The sequence below is a fragment of the Vicugna pacos genome, chromosome 9, assembly GCF_048564905.1.
Source record: "Vicugna pacos chromosome 9, VicPac4, whole genome shotgun sequence".
In the NCBI taxonomy this organism is placed as follows: Eukaryota; Metazoa; Chordata; class Mammalia; order Artiodactyla; family Camelidae; genus Vicugna; species Vicugna pacos.
Window position 1 is genome coordinate 72,406,571 of NC_132995.1, and position 20,436 is coordinate 72,427,006.

General features: G+C 34.8%; 1 protein-coding gene and 1 non-coding gene across 10 annotated transcripts in view; one reads left to right on the forward strand and one right to left on the reverse strand.

Annotated features, from left to right (window-relative positions):
* PTBP2 (polypyrimidine tract binding protein 2) overlaps nucleotides 1-20,436 on the reverse strand; it is a 70,442-nt gene that overhangs the window by 25,950 nt on the left and 24,056 nt on the right. For all 9 annotated transcript variants that reach the window (XR_012075996.1, XR_012075995.1, XR_012075994.1 and 6 more), the window contains exons 3-7: nucleotides 20,349-20,424; nucleotides 12,311-12,483; nucleotides 11,177-11,320; nucleotides 5,983-6,147; nucleotides 5,781-5,891 (exon numbers count right to left, since the gene is read on the reverse strand). Coding sequence is in view for 6 of the 9 variants with exons in the window: in XM_072968157.1 (XP_072824258.1) it covers nucleotides 5,781-5,891; nucleotides 5,983-6,147; nucleotides 11,177-11,320; nucleotides 12,311-12,483; nucleotides 20,349-20,424 (669 nt within the window). In the remaining 3 variants the exon portion in view is untranslated. The remainder of the gene's footprint in view (nucleotides 1-5,780; nucleotides 5,892-5,982; nucleotides 6,148-11,176; nucleotides 11,321-12,310; nucleotides 12,484-20,348; nucleotides 20,425-20,436) is intronic.
* LOC116281820 (U6 spliceosomal RNA) lies at nucleotides 7,209-7,315 on the forward strand. The gene has a single exon (XR_004191285.1). It is a non-coding gene; the product is annotated as a U6 spliceosomal RNA (small nuclear RNA).

Sequence of the window (20,436 nt, forward strand, 5' to 3'; positions counted from 1 at the left end):
CCTCTCAAATGTGCCTACGCAAAGGGAAAGTTTAGAGTGAACAGAAAACATTCAGGAAAAATACTTTCATAGTAAATGTAAGATTTATGGCAAAAACATGATAAACTCAGGAAAGATGTCAGGCACAGAATGCATAGTTAACATAATGAAAAACTGCATATGGATTGAAAACAGGAAAAGCCACAATAAACCTACTTCTATTAGATTTCTATGGTTTTTTTTTTAACCTCTGTATCTTACTGTTTATAAGAGAGTGTTGGGAGTCATAGATTTAACACTAGCTCAGAGAAGCCGTAAGCTCCATATTCTTTAATGTTTAACTTCAGCTAGTCATGAAAAAAATGTCAAAATCAAGAACAGAAACAGATTTATTATACTAATGAAATACTTCAGACCAATTATTTACCAACATAAAACAAACCCGGTCAGCAGACTATGCAAGATTTTTCTGAAACACCCTAAAATCATTAGTTTCATCATAAATCTTCCAATGACACGAAGATGGAATGTACAGATAGTAAGCACTAAAAAGGTAAGTAGAACTAAGCAGATGTCAAAGATAATCTTTGCCCAAGAAAACAGAAAAGGCAATTTCATTAGGTCTCTCAAAGAATCTACACAAAGCAATGAATACTAGGTGGGAGGGAATTAATGACATGATCTTACTGCTGCAAATATTTTACCTCATGTTTATTTTTACTATTAGTGACTAATGAAATACAATCTTCTGGAAAGAATGGTTAATGAGAAACAATCCACTTGCATGCTGAAACAGGATGACCATATTAATGATACATCGTTACTGTCCAGTGTCAACTGGACACATTCCTAACAGAAATAATGCTCCTGAAAAGCTGTTTCTAATAACATCAAAACAAAAACAGCTGTTTTCTACCATGCGTGTTATAACTTCAAGGCTGTATAAAACAATTTTTCGAAGTACAGGTGAAAAGGAGATTATGTCTATTTCTTGAAAACAGAAAACGAACTAGAAAGCCATAGTAAGGCAGATCTTTGTTGTCCAATACACTGCTTGCCAATAAAAAAAGATTTCTGAAAAAAGCATTAGGGTATTTTAGTTAATAAAATGTGAGGATCATTTAAAACAATTTACTTTTTATTTGATAATCACAAGTCATAGTAACAGTCGTAAGTATCACCTTACGTGTCAACCCTCAACATACACAGTATTATCTTTTTTATTGACTTTAGAGGTTTTGAAAGAGACTGGACTGCAATATATACCAACCTCAGGACAAATTCAGGAGATGGTTCTATCTTTCCCTCCAACTCTCACTAATAAAACTCCATCGTTAATGTTTTTTTCTGATGCTGTTCTCTTATAAAGCAAAATGCTAGGGGGAAAGAATTCCAATTAACTGAAAGTAATTGCCAAAGATCATAACTAGTATGGGAAGAGTCTGGCTGGCTCTGTCACTCAAGCTGCCTTTACACAGCAATGACTCCCAGGGCTTGGACAACAAAACAAAACAAACGCCACAGAGTAGTGGGCTCCCAACCCCAAGGACTGTAACTTAGTTCAGGATGGCCGAAGAGTGCTATTTTTTATGAGCAATCCACATGACAAGACTGTAGGTAGGCTCTGTAAAGAACACTATAAACTCTCTTCCCCAAAACCTAAAGGTCCATTTCGCCTGCTAAATGCATTCCCAGTGCTTGAGTGGCATTTTTTCATTTCTCATGCATCTGAACAACTATCACTACAGAAGCAGAGTATGCTTGAGATTCTCTTCCCAAACTCATATTCTTTGCCTATAAATTTTATGTAACCTCTGTTGCTTTAATGAGCATAAAAATATAGCAACTGAATCACAAAGTTTAGAACCAACTCATTTCATAATACACTGAGATGTGCGTGGGTGGCTGAAAGAAAAGAAGGGGTCGACAGCAAACTAGATGCTGGGAAAGTTGTGACATGGGTTGAAAAGTCCTAACACCTATAGTATGCCACACACCACAGCAGGTTCTAGGAACAAAGCAGATATGGTACCCGTTCTTTTATAATTACAGTCTGACAGAAAATACAGACATTTAACAAATAATTATAAATTTGATGTGTAGTGGTGAGAACTAAGAAATACGGGATCTAATCCAGTTGAAAGGTTATGGAAGACCTCTCTGAGAAGAGACTTCTAAACTGACACTTGAAAGAGGGAGGTCAGAAGTTGGGCATAAAGAGATGAAAACAGTTTCAGTGAACAGAACAGCAACTTGTAAGCCTGTGAGATAAGAGAATAGAGCATATGCAAGCAACTTAAACAGTCCAATACAGTCAAAAAGGTGGGAGGTAAGACCAGAAAAGCAAGCTGACAAATGACTGAGTTTTGTAAGCTCTGTTAAGGATGGAGGACATTATACTAAGGACAAAAATCAGTCAGTGAAGGGCACTGAGAGAGAAGAAGTATGACTCTGAGATCCACTCTTAATACTCAAAGTGATGGGTTTAGTCAGAAGGCCAATGAAGTAAGGATTTAAGAGATGACAGCTTAGATTTGTGCTACTCAAACTGTGGTTCATGGATTAGCAGCCCGAGTCACCTCGTAAAGCAAAGGAGTTTGTGTCAGAATTTGTATTTATAGCAATATCGACACTAAACATACTATAGCTAAACGTATGCTCATCTGCATTCTGGTACAAGCTCCTTGTAGCTTCAGAGATCAGAACTTTGAATAACACTGACAGACTATGGTGATAGCAAGAGAGTTGGAGACAAAAGGGTAGATAAAAGGAAAATTTAGGATCTAGAATTGGGACAATTTGGTGATAGGCTGAAAGGAAGAAGAACAAAGAAGATTCAACGTTTCCTGGCTTGATTCTTAGACTAATTGGTACTCTGCCCTTTGCTGACACAGGGGATACTGGAAGCTGAACAGGTTCTGGTGGGCGGGGTTTTCTGGGAGGGGCAGGCGCGGCAGGACTGAACACGCTGCAGGTCGCAGGCGCCTGTGGTCTAATGCTTTCCTAGCCCGTGTCTCTCAAATATGCTGTGAGCTAGGAAAGGCGATGTGAGTGCTGTGAGAGCCACAGAGGTGTAGCCAAGCTGTAAGGTCAAGTGAGGCTCACCTGGCAGGGAGGGAAGGAGCAGTCAGAGAGGCAGATGAGAAGTGTCAGAGACCTGGAGAAACGAGGGTTTTAACACAGGAAACGGTTCAGTGTCAAATGTTACCCAGAAGTTAGGGTAGATAAAGACCGAGCAATTCTGTTGAGATCACTGGTGAAACCGGGAAGAACAATTCACGTAAATGGGAGCTGAAACCAAGTTACAGTAGGTAGAGAAATAAGAAGAGGATAGTAAGTATAAACTGCAAATGAAAACAGCTTATTTAAGAAGTCTGGTTATAAATGAAAAAAGAGAGACACGTGGTAAGATTATGTGGAGTTACGGGTAAATTCACTTTAAAAAAGTGAGAGGCTTAAGCACCCTTGAAATGCTGGTGAGAAGCAGCCAACAGAAAGAAACACATGAGACAGAGAGAAGACCACAGAGGGCAAAGGCTCTCAGGAGGCAGGGCAGGGATGGGATCTAGCATTTTCTGGTCTCAGAAATATCTCCTTTCATTTAGAAGGGAAAGGTATGTGTGGGTATAAGCAGATTTTGCGAAAAAAGTTGGAGTTTTCGCCTGATGGTTTCTATTTTTTCTGAGAAGCAATAAGTATGGTCATAAGAGTGAAGAGAGACTTGGTGGAAGGAGAAATGTCTATCTGACACAGTAATTGTGCAAAATAGGGGAACATGCTGACTGGAGAAATGTGGTAAGATTTTTCAAGGAGAGGAGAGGGTCTATTTGTAGTTAAACTGGTACTAATTGTTAGATTATGTGATACTCCCTAGGTATATACTCAACAATCTAGATAAAAGCATGAAGAAAAATTACTGGAGCCATCAAAAGTGTACGTTTTAATAAGGAGTCTGGATTACAAGATAATGGGGCAAGCAAGTAAAAAACCAACTCCTTTTTCTTTCGCTAACATGTAAAATATAGTTGAGTTCAGATAACAGAATTAAAGCTTAAAAAAATAATTACCTTTCTTAAAATTACGATTGTATATCTTCACAGAGGAGACCTGAGTGAGTGTATATGAACATTCACAGACACCAATAGTTTAATACTTACTTTCTGTGCACAGAGGATTGGTTAAACGAAAACCTCAAATATTTAAAGATACACATATAAACTACTTTCTCCACTGAACGATATAGCCCAAATGCAGTATAATTCCAAATCAAATTCCACTGGTCCTTTACCAAATACTCTTCCTCTGGATCAGAAGGGAATGGCAAAGAAAATATTACGCATTAAAAAAAATGTTCACTGTATTTAAATTTCTTTGAAGTTGTGAAAAATGCCATTAAGAAGATGGCTTCAGATTGCCTGCTACTGATGAAAGCTCATACCGCAATGATTTTGGTAACTCTTTAAATATAAAACATCTCCAAAGTTGGAGGCCTGGGACATGTTAAGAAAGATAATTATTAAAAAATAAATCAAAGAAAGAAAAGAAAGAAAGGAAGGAAGGAAGAAAGAAAAGAAAAAAATTCTAATTGTTAATTTATTCCTGAAAAGGGAAATATAATATGATTAGATCATGCCAACTGGGAACCAGTGAGTAGCAACATACTGGAAAAAAGTAAACTGAAAAAATGTCTATCTTAAAAATACTGTACATTGTAAGAAATTTACCTCTCTGAATCTTAGCACAGCTGTGTATAAGAACCATTCCTGTTCTGATTATAACATAGAAAAAAACAAGATAACAGAATTTGGAAAACCATTTCAACTATGCTATTATTCCTAGTATAGCTTTTCTGCTACCTGAAGCTATTTCTGCGCCCCAAGTGATATTCTAAGGATGGAACGCAATGGAACAGTAACTTTAAATGGCTGCGGTTCCATACAAGTCTTCTTGATCTGGAGGAAGCACTGGTAACAGACCATAATAGTCTGAAAGTGAAAGAGTGAAAGGGAGAAAAAGAAGTAAGACAAATACAAGTAGAGAGAGCAAATTTAAAATGGTTTAATAACAATGGCTTCATCATAAATATTTAATAGTTTAATAAAGGGATAATAGTAACAATGAGATAATACGGCACAAGAAGTTAATGAGACAGAGAAAGGTAGATTTAAATCGACGTACAAACAGAAGATTAAGCATTTACGAAGCAAAGATGTGGAACAGTTTTCAACGGCAGCCATGACATGGGTAGATTTTATTTCTTTAAATAGTTTCTTACCCTCATATGTTACAACAACAAAAAGGTAAATGATGTGAATGAAAAGAACCCACACAGAAAACCTGTGTTTTAAAAAAATATTTTAAAAGAATACTGAAAATAAGCTGAGAGCCTATCATAGCAATTGAGCCACATGTGTATTGATACATTTCAGCCAAACTATTTAACAGTTAAATTAACTGCTTTGAAACTCCCACTGGAAACCTTAAAATTTTATACAGATAGGCATGCACAATACAATCTTCTGCTCTAGCCTCAAGAGCACAAAACTTTTGGGCCTAAATCAAACAAAAATGCAAAATAAGCCTATATTATAGGTAACTAAACATATAATTATTGTTAAAATAAGTATTTTTTTATTACAAATACTAAGCTTTTATAGTATTATTTTACTGAAACCAACCTGTGCCACCTAAAATGCTCTGTATATGGTATTACTAAGTTATCCCAGTATTAATATTATATATATATAGATATCTCCATCTGCCATCAAAAATATTACCATCTTAAAAACAGCTAGACTTACTAGTTTTGCTTGCTGAGCATTAACTGGATCACCGTACTGGAGGAGAGCTTGAAACTGGTTATTTTTTGTAAATGTGATTATCTTCAATACAGCACCAAACTTCGAAAATATCTGTTAAAACATTAAAATCGAAACAAATTTTATCTATTGTATTATTATTTCTCCAATTTACAGATTAACATGCCAATTAGATTACACTTACTTGGTGAAGAACATCAAGTGTTACCGGGTAATACATGTTGTCAATAATTATTCTAAGCACTGGACTCTGGGCAGGAGTCACTGCACTCTCACTGACTGTGGTGCCACTAAGAGGGGTATTTGCTGTCTGGACAGCTGTCACAGCTTGAAGAACGGCCTGAGCACGCTGAAAATGGAAAGATAAGCACCTCAGAAACTTTCCTGGTATTTTCAACATATACAGATCAAATAAAATCTAACACTCAAATACTTTAGAGCACCTGCCAGGGACCAGGTATTGTCTGTTTATAATTCAAGAATTCTAGTAGTATTTACTTCAAAACAATTATCTAGGGGTCGAGACCAGCGGAAAATACAGGCAATGTAGCTTATTCTCAAAAGAACAAGACTTAGCCTGACAGATTCATATACTCATAAAATGTGTAATTCATAAAATGTTTTAAACAGAAACTTTGAGAGAACAATAAAACTTTAACATATTCACTCATAAAAAAGGCACATAGTGAACTTCCACAAGGGGGTTATAAGATTATCGAAAAACACCAATAAAACTTATGTCTAATAAATCCTAAAAGAGAAATATTCAGATACAAATTAAGTCTTTTTCATAGTGGTGTAACTTCCGAAATCAGAATCTTTGAAACAGAAAATGATGTATACCATAGTACAAAGCCAAAAAATTTTCAGGAATACTTCAAGATAAAATACAAAGTATATTTCCATACATTTTATGGTATCTAATACACCATTAAGTATAAAACATTATTATTTTCTGTAGGACTAATAAGATATTGCTAACTGAATCATGACATCAACTATTATAGGTTGACATGACATGTTAATTTGAGATTTTAAAATATGAAAAAATATACATAAGGAATTGAAAAAATACAGCATTGTTTTGTGAAACCTGTCTACTAACTCATGTTGAATGCTCCAAAAATATTGCCTTTATTCTATTATGCCTTTCCTATTTAACAACAGGACAAAACTGGCAAAATTCACTGATAAGGAAATTCTTTCTTTCTGCCTTATCTCAGGTCAGAAAACCTATGTAAAGGCGAATAGCTGTTAAATATATAATAATGACAAATACCGCTACACTGTCTCATAGTTTGAAAAAAGTCTACTGGCAGATGAGCAGGAATATAAACAGAGCACAGTGACGAATGAAAAGGAAGGAGAACACAAAAGAATTGGGACACTTATGCGAATAAAGAATGATCAGTGCTCGCTTCAGCAGCACATACACTAAAACTGGAACAGTACAGAGATGATGAGCACGGCCCCTGTGCAAACATGACACCCAAATTCATGAAGCGTTACATGTTTTTGGACCTAGTAGCTAATGTGGTGGTGGGTAATCATTGTGCAAAATATAAATACATCAAATCAACAAGTTGTATACCTTAACACTCACACAATGCTTTATGTCAATTAATCTCAAAAAAGCTGGGGGGGGGGTAGTGATCATTTCAATGTAACATATAACCAGGAAATAATACAGCTTGTAACTCAAAGAGATCACATACTCATCTAGCCAAACTTCATCACTTATATACTAATTAAATAAAACATAACCTAGAAATGTATCTTGGCTAAAGTGACTCATTAATTGAAGTCCAACATTTTGAAACATGATAAATATTTGATGCATTTACATTACTGTGGAGAACATAGTTATAAAAAAAAGGGATAAAGATTTCTATAGCAATATTTATTCATTTAAATGTTTGAATATATTTAACTCAATACATATTTAAATGAAATATTCTCAGTAGCTCATTGCAGCATCCCTTTCTTCATGAGGGAACACATTTTTACATATCTTTGTCTATTACATAACAAGTATGGAAGTTATCACAACTTAGAACAATACTGTAGCTTCCTCTGCAACCCCGTCACCCTGTCTGCTTTGTCCTACTCATCCCCCCCAAGTATTACCCTGGGTATCCTTCCGCAGATACCATCTACAGGTACAAGCACGCATGTATATACGTACTCCATACAAGCCATAAAACATCACAAGTCGAATTTATCTGTGTAAGGACTGTCTAGGTAAAAAACAGAACATTACCAACCCTCCAGGAGCTATATACATGCTTTCTTTCTTCCAGTTATATACATGGAATCACATAGTACCTGTTCTACTTTGGTCTGGCTTCTTCCAGTAAACATTATTTTATGTTCATCCAAGTTCTGGAGGCACCAGTAGCTTGTTCATTCTTTTGCCAGACAGTATACCAATGAATGAATATACCACAACAATTTCTACTGCTGCTGAACATTTGGATCATTTACAGCTTTGGGCTATTGCATACCGTATGCCATGAACTTTCTCATATACATCTTTTGATGCACTTGTGTATGTGTTTTTTCAGGTATGTAATCAGTAGACTTACTAAGTCAAAGAATATGTATATGCTCAGCTTTAGATTATTTCAAGGTTTTAAAAATGATTCTACCAATTTACATTCCCATCACATATTTATGAGAGTTCAAGCTTCTCTACATTTGTTCCCACATTTGGTATTACCTGGCTCAGTTTTAGCCAATATAGTAGTAGATGGCAGTATCTCATTGTGATTTTAATTTGTATTTAAAGTTCTTAATCCAAACCTAATCCACTCTGCGGATCAGAGCATAGCTTTGAAGGAAACTAGCTAATGGGAAACCTGAAGATGTCTAACAACTGGGCATATGAAGGATAGGATGGAAAGATGGTGCAAAGGCAAGCAGGCCACAATATTCCAGGCAAATGTGACAGCACAGAAACAAAATGGACTCAAAAGACAAAATAAGAGAAAGCATGCCACGTTACAGGATCTACAATGACTACTGGAATAAGAAGCATTGGCAACTAGGGTGAGAGGATTCGTAAGACGTAAACAGCAGTCATCTCAGAAATGGCCTTTATCCTGAGCATTAAAAGGATGTGCTACAAGGGAGTAACTTAAGTGAGATTTGTGCATTCTAGAAAGACAGTGTATATACACACACATACTTGGCTGTACTAGAGAGAAAGAATTTAAGAAGAAGAAGTAACAGAGTAGACAAATAAGAGAGCTATTATAGTAAAATGGCCAAGGTATGATTGTGTCTGAGCTACTGAAGTAGCAGAAAAATGAAGAAAAGTGGGTAGATACCGAGAAGAGTGAATTCACAGGACTTGATAATCTATAATCTGACCAAAGGTTATGGAAGAATTCATGGCTGACACACTCATTTGCCTCTTTTATTACAAAAACCTATTAAAATGCCTATAAGCGAATACAAAATGGAATAAATACAGACACTGAAGACAGAAGGGCATCACTAGCTGAGAATAATTTTATCAAATTCCTGGAACACAGAAAATGAATGGAACCAAATGGACAGAAGACATAGTGAACACAGAACATACAGGGTTTGCACCGGTAGCCACAGGAATCAGAGTAGAAATTAGGAGGCACACCAAGAGGAGAGAGAAGCTGAAAACAAGAGGATTAACAGAAAGTCCTGCTAACAAACAGTTGAACTCCTCTTCCTCCCCACCCTCAACCATACCCCCCATAATTAAACAACAATAACAATTAAATGCTTCCTTAAAATGAACTTGAAAGGGAGTTCTGTTGGCCAAGAATAAAGATCTCTGGCATTTGGGGGGAATCACAGCTTAGTATCCAACTCCTCATTTCTCTAGAGGAAAGCATCCAAGTCCAATAAAACCTAACTGTCCATTCTGAAATATAAACAGACAATTGGTGGGGGGTGGAAGAGGAGAGAGAACAAGATAAACATAACAACTAAGACTAGAGAAAGAGATACAGTGAAGTATTTAAAAAAACACCACTGATCAGTATTCTTAATTACTGTGAAGTCACAAAGTATGACCAAGTGCAATGTAAAGAGGAGGATCAAAGAAGATTAAAGGGCTTTTGAAAATACAAAATATGGCTACCAAAAACTCCTTTTCCAACAGAGGGAATATGGCTTTAACTGATCCCTGAGTCTGTAACAAGTGCCATAGTCCCTGACCACGCTGAAGTCTGGTCCTCAAATGTCACCTCCTCATGAGGTTTTCACTGCTCATCCTATTTAAAATTACAAATTCCCCCTCCTCAGCCATGCCATCTATCTATAGATGCCTTATCTTTATCCTTTACACATCATTCCATTTGAATCTTTTAGAATGAAAGTGCATTCATGAATTACTTTACTGGAAATACTAACACGCAGAATAAAGTTGGGATATTAAATGCTATTTAAACTCCATGTAAAAAGAATAAAGAATAAATATTTTCGTTTACTATTTGCCCTTGTGATAAATTCTGAGAAGTACAACTTCTGGTTCAAAAGAAATGAAAATTATCTCCAGATTATAAAAACAAAAACAATTGAAATTTTAGCCTTATCTTTGAAGCAAAAAGTTTTACAAGATTATTTTTCATAAAGTATCAAAATATCTTGTTACCCTTTATAAAGGTTAAAATCTATAAGGAATTATTTTCCATTAAATACTGGATAAGACAAAAGCTAGACACAGTTTAGATTTTACTGAAACAGAAAGATGTAACTAGCTAAAAACTACATTAAAAGAGCTTAAATTTTCAGACCAGTTTTTATTGCAGTCCTATGTATTTACATCTAAAACCGTTCTTACATTTTTCCTTAAAAAATCAATTTTGAATAATATCTTCTACATCATTTTTTAAAAGATCAATATATTCATATATTCTTCTATTGTTTTCTCCAGGAAAACCATGAATACATCTTCATAAGAATTTTTCCATAAGAAATTCAGACCTATAAAAAGTCAAATAACCAAAAGCATTGAACTGCATACACTCAAGTCTAAGCAGCAGAGCTTTATGAACAGCTGATGCTTACTTAAGTCCTACCTCCTAGACAGTGTCTACACGAAAATTTTAGTTTGCACAAAGAAAAAGAACCTTAAAAGCTCTGAAAAAATACTATTTAACTAGTATCCAGTATCAACTTGAAATACAGAAATAACAGGCTGTATATACTTTTTATAAATTAACATAATATTTACTACTTAGGGACATACTGCAAGAAAATGCTGTAAAAATAATTTTTAAAACTGCCCACAGAAAGATCTTCAGAATGGTTAACATTTTTATTTTCTATTAACATGTTTATGAGATTCTTAATATGTTCTAGGCCATTTTATTTATGTATCTACACATACTCACTTGGTTTAATGTATTATCTGTTTTTAGTTCTTTGTGATTGGAGTACTGGATGTAAATCGGTTGATTACGAAGATGAGGTGTCACAGCAGAATAGTAATTAACCATAGTAATAGCTGCTTCCTCTGTTGCTAGTTCCAAAAATGCCTGGAAATTTAAATAGCAAAAATTTTAATACTATGAATTAAACTCAAGTAGGGTAAACTTCAATGTCTGTGTAATCTACTTAGCTCATTAGAAAGATCAGTGTCTAGCATATAGCCTTTCAAGTTACATTTAGATGCTCTAGCAGGTAGAAGTAGAAATCTTTTATTGAAATTTAAGTATACAATTAAAGCTAACTTCGAAAGAAAGCTCTCTGAGCACATGATGGAAGACTTTTGCCGTCCACTTCTGATTATTCACATACCACAAACATACCTCCCCCAACAAAGGCTAGAGGAAATAAAATCTAAACATTTTCTAGCACCAAAATTTTACCACTCCTAACTTAAGAGTACATAAGAGATCTCCAAGTCATTTTTAAAGCAGTGTAATTTAATAGAGACAAAGAAAAAAATTAAATATCAGATTATTAGCAACATTAACTATATTTAAGACAATATTAAACTTCTCTAAATTCTTCTATATGGCATCATTAGAAACTTTAAAACAAAATTTGATTTTTAATATATCTGGGCCCTACTGCTACCAGTGCATCTATTCAATACAGAATATCTAGAATTAATGGCTGCATTTTTTTCCTAATGCTATCAGTAAGTATTTCCCTGGAATAAGCTTAGAGGACAAGATGCTACTAGTGTCCCTACTGATTTCTGGTAGTACAAACAGCAAAGCCACAATAAAAGAAATACTTCATCTGTACTTCCCACGAGGTCACTGAACAATGGTTCAATTAGAGTTGAGTCCTAAAGTGAATTCAAAAGGTAAAATTTGAAAACTATGGTGATTTATTCATTGTAGCTCCCTAGCATTAGCTTCCCAAACACAGCTACCAGGGAAGGTCAGAGTGAGACTTCTGTCATGCTCTCTGAGAAAAGCAACTTCTATATACTACCTCCTAATCAGGCGAGAGCTGATTCACACCTGCTGGATAGCTTCGGGGTTAATATTTTGTAAATTCTCAAAGAAGTATACCTGATTTTTTCCTTTCAGCATAAGGATGTTGGTCACCTTACCAAACGGTAAGCCTAATGCAATAACCTCAGTTTCTGTCACCTCACCAGGTAATTTTCGAATATGAAGTACACGAGAAGGAGCACCATCCATTTTATCTTCTCCTTTAAATTTTTTACTGTCATTACCATTGGCTGAAAGACATTTAAAAAAGTCTTTATTAATTTTCCTTATTTGTGTAAAAAAAAAAAAAACCACAAAAAAACTTTAACAAAGAACTTACAAACATAGCTGAACATACCTGAGTAACTCCTGAAAAGTCAAATTCTGAGCTTTCAAAGTAATGGAGAAAATCATACCCACCAACTACTACTAAGTGAAATTATCAATTATATTACTATTGGGCAACTATATTTCTCAACAGTATATGTGAAGAGTAATAAGTGATAATCAAAAATATTAAAATACAATTGCATAAAGAACGGCCCAATGGCTATAGAACACAATTATTTTACAATTCAATCAGCTTACTAGAGACTAAGAGAAACACCAAAAAAAGTGAAAAATCTGACTTAGCAAAAATTAGAGAGATTATAATTTTACCTGAGAAATTCTAAATTGTTCAATTTGGAAGGTATGCTAAAAAAATGCGATCAAAGAAGGCAATGCGGTAAAAATAATTATGCAGTCATTCCGCATTATGGCTTACAATCCTCTACTTAAATATTTTGTTGTTATCAACATCTATCTACTATAAATCATTCATGGACTTAATTATCTTATTCTGTTACTCTGAGCTTTAAAGTAAACTGATATATTTTAGCCAACAAAGTAGTTGCCTTTTATTACAAAGCTTCACCAAAAAATAAAAACAAAAAACAAAACAAAATGAAAAAAATCAAATTTACTGAAGATGCAATACAATAAGTGGTACTTTGGTGGTTCTTAATCTTCTAAGAACTAAAGACTACTTCCGAGACTCTAACTAAAATGAAGAATCCTTACACACTGAGAAACATACTTCATTTTGCATATAATTTTTGCTACTTTATGGTATATCCCCTAAAACATTCAACACTATTAAACACTAAGACTATTTTGATCTTCTAAGTGTCTTAAAAATGTATTCAAACATTGATTCTTTAAACACTTATTGAGTATCAAAAATGTGTCTGGCGCTGTTTTAGGTTCTGGGGGTACAACAGTGAACTGAAAGCAGGATGATCTCCGATGCTCCCCTGCAGTCTAATGGGAGAGGTGGACTGCCTAGGACACGAACCAGTTTCTTATAGTGATTAAGTGCTATGAAGAAAATAAAGCAGAGGAATGTCACGAAAAGTAACTTAGCAGAGGATTAGAAGGTGATGTGATAGTGATTTTATTAGATCATCAAGAGATAATACGTGAACTCACTTGATAGGTGTAACTTGAAGTGTCAATAGTCACAGTTCAAGAATTTCACTCAAGTTTATACACATGAACGGACAGCAAATTAATTAAAAATCCCCTTAGGTTGATTTTGCACAAAGAGTAGTAAGCTCTGGTTTCTGAACACATTACCAGAAAAATCTTGCTATCTAGCTCTTCTTCATTCCAGAAATACCAAAAACTTCAAAAAGCTCTCCACACATCCTTTCATAAGTAATGAAGATTAGTGTGTGCACAGGCACCCAACACTTGTCGGAAAGAAGAAAGAGACTGAATTTCGTATTTTGCGGCATCTATCTCACAAAATCTTCACTGGGTCAGCTAAATGATAATGCAAACCAGAGCAGGTAATCAAAAATACACATGTACCTTAACACACATAACTGGCACACAGACACACATTCTTTTAAAAGCCTTTTCTTAGGAAAGCAATCTGAGTATAGATTCCTGATAGCTTGTGCTCCTGTTCTTTCATCTGTTTGAGCAACAAGAACAAGCATTTCATAATCCAACCTAGTCCTATGAGTTACAGCTTATGGTATCAGGAAACTCAAAACAGCAAATTTCAGTTTTTCCTAATTTAGTCATTTTCCTTCTGGGTAAAAGGCAAGAAAAAACACAATAGACACTACCTATCACAACACATACAGGGAGAAAAAAGGCTTCCCTTTTCAAAGGATTCTCAGAATATGAACCCCCAAAGACAAAAGCCTGCCCAAGCCTATTAAGATATACAGGGTTATTTGTTTTGAATTTATGTTAGGTTATTTCTAGACAGTGAATGCTGAATGAGAGAGCTGAAAATAAAGAAACAGAGGTAGGGGAGACAGTTTTAACAGAGAAGATAACTTTTTTTTTTTTGAGATAGATAAGATGCTACTTTTTTTTGCGCTAATACTTAACATACACTGAGGGTAGCCTACATGCCAGGTACTTCACAACTCTAAGGTTGTTATTATGAATCATCAATCCCACTTACAGCCCACAGCTACGCAAGTTAGCCAAGGCCAGGGAGTTACCAAGTGGTAAAGACAGGAAGTGGCAAAAAAAAAGGATTAAAACTCAGGGAGTATGACTTCACAGCCTGTGCTCTCAACACATTACACTACAGGAGGACCCCAAAGAAAAACTTCACATAATATATAATGGCCTAAGGAGAATCTGTTCTTTTCTTCCAACTCCATTATCAACATTTATATTCTCGCTCTTTATACTATCCGATACTCCTCTCAGTTAGTTAACAGCTTCAGAGAGTGGCTACTACATACTCATATTTTAGTGCTATATATTATGACAGTCTTAATCTTAAATAACAGTATTATGAGAATATAAAATTGGGAAATGACTTCTTTAATTATATAATTAAGCCTACTTTCATAAATGAAAATACCCCAACCCTGGAAAAGAAAAAGGGCACAAAACGTGTGTCCCTCAGCTTATGAAACATGTATGCCATTTATTACTCTGTCAGAGAGGTACGCAAGACGAGGTCTTTCTGGGTTATAAACCTATGATCCTTTAGAAGGCCAAGTACACTAATTCGGACTTCATCCCATGATCCTTTCCATTCATTTCCCAGGTAAATTCAGAAACTTTTGGTTTGGATATGTAAAACAAGGAACAGTTAAAATAAATTTTAAGAATTTATGCAATAATGGATGTCGCAATGCTTTTACTAGTCGCATATAAATTGTAGAAATGTTCAATTACATCATTTTTCATATACTTTTCAGTCTTCTTAAAAACCTTTTGCTTATGGAGGATGCTGTTCCACTCACAAATTCAAACCAACAAAAACTTATGTCTATTTTTTTAATTGAAGTACAGTTGATTTACGTTTCAAGTGTACAGCATAGTGATTCAGTTCTACATATATATATATTCCTTTTTATCTTCTTTTTCACTATAGGACACTACAAGGTACTGACTATACAGTACCCTGTGTTATATAGTAGGCCCTTGTTGGTTATCTATTTCATACATTAACCCAAACTCCTACTTTATCCATCCCTCCCGCCTTTGGTTTAAGTTTGTTTTCTGTGTTCGTGAATACTATTTATTTTATAAAGAAGTTCATTTGTATCATTTTTTTAAGATTCCACATGTAAGCGGTATATATTTGTCTTTGACTTAGTTCACTTCATATGATAATCTCTAGGTCCACCCATGTTGCTGCAAATGGCATTATTTCATTTTTATGGCTGAATAATATTCCTGTGTGTGCGTGCGCATGTGCACACATACATACACACCCCCCACACACATCTTCTTTATCCAGTCATCTGTCGATGGACATTTAGGTTATTTCCATGTCTTGATTATTGCAAATAGGGCTGCAAAATAACAGTGGGGTGCATGTATCTTTTCAAATTTGAGGTTTCTCCAGATATGTGCCCAGGAGTGGGATTGCTGGATCATATGGTAAGTCTTACTTTTAGTTTTTTAAAGAATCTCCATACTATCTTCCATAGTGGCTGTACCAATTTACATTCTCATCAACAGTGTAGGAGGGTTCCTTTTTCTCCACATCCTCTACAGCATTTATTATTTGTAGACTTTTTGAAGATGGCCATTGTGACTGGTGTGTGGTGCTATCTCACTGCAGTTTTGGTTTGCATTTCTCTAACAATTAGTAATGCTGAGCAGCTTTTCATGTACCTGTTGGCCATCTGTATGTCTTCTTTGGAGAGATGTGTTTAGATCTTCTGCCCATTTTTTGACTGAGTTACTTGTTTTTTTGATATTAAGCTTATGAGCTGTCTGTATATTTTGGAAATTAGTCCACTGTCAGTTGCATCATATGCTAGTATTCTCTCCCATTTTATAAGTTGTCTTTTCATTTTGTTGAGGGTTTCCTTTGCTGTGCAAAAGCTTTTAAGTTTAATTAGGTCCCATTTGTTTATTTTTGTTTTTATTTTCATTACTCTAGGAGGTGGATCTGAAAGAATCTGCTATGATTTATGTCAAAGAGTACTCTGCCCATGTTTTCCTCTAGTAGTTTTATACTTTTCAAGTTTATTTTTGTGGATGGTGTTAGAGGATGTTTTCGTTTTGTTCTTTTGCATACGGCTGTCCAGTTTTCCCAGAACCACTTACTGAGGAGACTGTACTTTCTCCACTGTATATTCTTACCTTCTTTGTCACAGATTGATTGACCTTAAGTGTGTGGACTTATTTCCAGGCTTTCTGCCCTGTTCCACTGATCTGTGTGTCTGTCTTTGTGCAAGTATCATACTGTTTCAATTACTGCAGCTGTGTGGTATAGTCTGAAGCCTGGGAGTATAATTCCTCCAACTCTGTTCTTCTTAAGATCATTTTGGCTATTTGGGCCTTTTGTGTTTCTGTACAAATTTTGAAATTTTTTGTTCCAGTTCTGTGAAAAAAGCCATTGGTAATTTGATAGGAATTGCATTGAATCTGATCTGTAGGTTGCCTAGAAGTTTTATAATTTTTAGGTTCTACATTTATATCACAGTCCATTTGGAGCTGAGTTTTGTATGAAGTATAGATCTAAGTTGTTTGTTGCTGTTGTTGGTGGCCTATGGATATCCTATTTTTACAGAACCCTTTGCTAAAAAATCGTGTTTTTTTTCCTTCACTGAATTGCCTTTGTACCTTTATCAAAAACCAGTTGTCTATAGCTGTCTGGCTTTATTTATGGACTCTCCATTCTGTCCCACTGATCTGTTTATCTTTCTTTACGCTAATATGCAATTTTGATTACTGTAAGTTTTATTGTAACTTTTGATAACACTGAATCAGCCCTCCAGCTTTCTATTAGTTTTTAATTATACGTCTTTGTGTCTTTTCAAAGACACTGTTTCAATATTCAACCTCAGTTTACCAGAATTCTCTTATGTTAAGAGTTAACACTCTTATCATTTCATGTAAAATACAGGAAACTTAAACTGTAAAATTTCATTTATCTTCACTTTGTGCTCTTGTCATATAAACATCTATGCACAGAATGAATCACATAATCCAAAGGCTTCTTTGATAAACAATCTTTCAAAGAAATGTAAAAAATTAAGAGACAGCCTTTTTAATTTGTGCTTATGTATTTCCATTACTAGTACTCCTTGTTATTTCCTGCAGAGTCAAGTTTTTGTCTAGTGTCATTCCATTCAGTCTAAAGCACTCTTTTTTCATTTCAATGCAAGGTGTTAGCCTCCTGTGAGGTATCTTTTCTCCTGTCTGTTTATAAGATTTGCTCTTTATTATTAGTTTTCAGTAATTTGAATGTTACATGCCTTAGCATTTTTTTTTAATCTAACTTGGTAATTTTCTTCAAATTTTATAAGTTTTCAGTTATTACAGCTTCAATTACAAGTATATTTAGCCCCATTCTTTTACCCCCTCTCTGAAACTCCAGTTACACATATGTGAGCCTGCCTAATTGTCCTAAACATGCATTTTTTCTTTCTTGAAAACAGAACAATTTCTATCAAACTGTATTCAAGTTCACTAACCTTTCTTCAGTTGACTTCAATCTGCCGTTAGTCTCAACCAGTAAATTTTTCATTTCAAACACTGTATTTTTCAGTTAGTATTTCTTTATGCTTTCTTTATAGTTCTTTTCTCTTAACACATTCTTCCATGTGTTCACTCATTATTTCAATATTTTCTTTTATAGCTTTAAAAATATTTACAGCACTTACCAACTAATTCCAAAATCTGTATCATACTGAGGTCTATTCCTACTGATGCTTCTTCATGTGATTTGTTATTTTTGATGGTATCCAAGATATTGTGGATGACAGTTGTGGGAAGACTGAATCATGCTGTCTTCCTTAAGGGGTGCTGTTTTATTTAGGCAGGCAATTAAATTATTGGTGAAACCTTTATGTCTGGTCAGGCTACACCATCACAGTTTCTTAACTTAGGCTGTCACTACTATAGTGTACGATCCTTTCTCCTAAGGCCTGAGCTTTCTGTAGTCTCAACTGAACGTCTGAGACACTACCTTGCAAGACGTCCGCATTCTGACTTTTCACATCACACAACCTATGGAAAAGCCATTCTGGCTCTTAGCCCCAGAGCAGGTCATTTCTGATAGACCATCAGAATCTAGCCTGCACATACGCAGCCCTGCCATTACTCAAAATTCTGAATGAAGTGAGAATTCCCCACACTGAATTCTTCCCTCTGACCTATGCCCAAACCCCTGCACAACTTCCTTTATCAGGGTCTTTCTCCACAAATCCCACATGTCTCAGCAGCTTTGAATTCCAATGTCAGTCTCTTCATCACAATGAGGCCTCCTTGCTCTGCTGGGGCTCCACAACCCTGTGCTACAACAGCAGGGTACCAAAGGCAGAAAAGCCAAAGTATTCACACGACTCTCATGCTCCCTGTATCTCAAGGATGATCTTGTCCTGTTTACTCATCAATTCCAAACAACAGCTGTCCCATGTATTTTATTCACTTTTATAGTTTCTGATTTTGGGGGAAGATGGAGAGAAGGAAAGGCTGCTACCAGTACTCTGTCATAGCCCTACACACTAATTTTAAAAACATTTCCATTATCAATCATTATATGTACTATTTCAAAAAAAAATGAAACTAGTAAAGCAGAGCTAGATATTCGATCCTATTTGCCCAATTATTTGTACATAGTACCCTGACTATCAAAATCATGGCCTAGTGATTTTCCTTTATAATCATGACACAGAAAATTCAGTAATAATGATATGTGGACCAATTCATCTTAACATCATTATAACTATATTTGGTAAGTACTTCATTATATGTTTTATTTAACTGTCAGGGACGTGTATGTGTGTACATTTACATAAGCAATGGCTACCTAAAAAAAATTTAAATGCTTCCAAGTCTTTTACAGTCTCTGTATTGCCCAATATAATTAATTCCTTAAACAAGTAATTCAGGAAGGGGTTTAGAAAAATGAAACTTTGGTTTTAGGTAAATAATGTAAAATATCAGATTATAAGGCAAACTAATTCAGTCATCAACAGATTCAAATTTAGTCCATCTATCATAAAACTAAAGTCTAAAAATTAGCCTATATTTATAGACAGACATTACAAACAACCAACAGATACTATGAACAATAAACATTGTTTCAGACATAAAATTAAAGGAAAAAAATTCTAATTATGAAGATAAATAAATCATCTTACATTTCCAAGAAAGTAACATAAAGGAAATCAATTCAAAGAATTAAAATATTGTTACAGCAAAGAAAAAAGACTGCACAAAAAGACAACTATGTAATTGAATCTTTTGGTATATATTTACAGTTCAGACTTTAGGATTTGTAGGACAGAAAAGAAATACTTAAAAATATTCTATAATACACAAATATAAAAGCTAAACACAAAGTACAAAAAGGGTGAGAGTGAGGGAACTGGTAACATGAAAGAAAAAAATTTTAATTTCTGTGATTTTTTAAAAAAAAGCAATTAGATTTACTAACCCACAAAAGTAACCTTCAGGCTTTTTCACTTGACAGATATACACTCTAGTAAAATTTCATCTAAAATGTCTTTCCATAAAACATTTAAAACTAAAGGCTGTTCTGGTAAAACACACTCAATTTTAGTTTTAACGTTCTGCCCTGTAAAATGGCAAACAGACACCCAAACATTCATTACAAGAGAGGAACACTTACCTGTAACTACCATGCTGCTCATGTTAGAGTTTGGACTACTGAGAACACTGCCTGAGAGTAGTTCGTCAGATCCTCTCTATAAAAAACA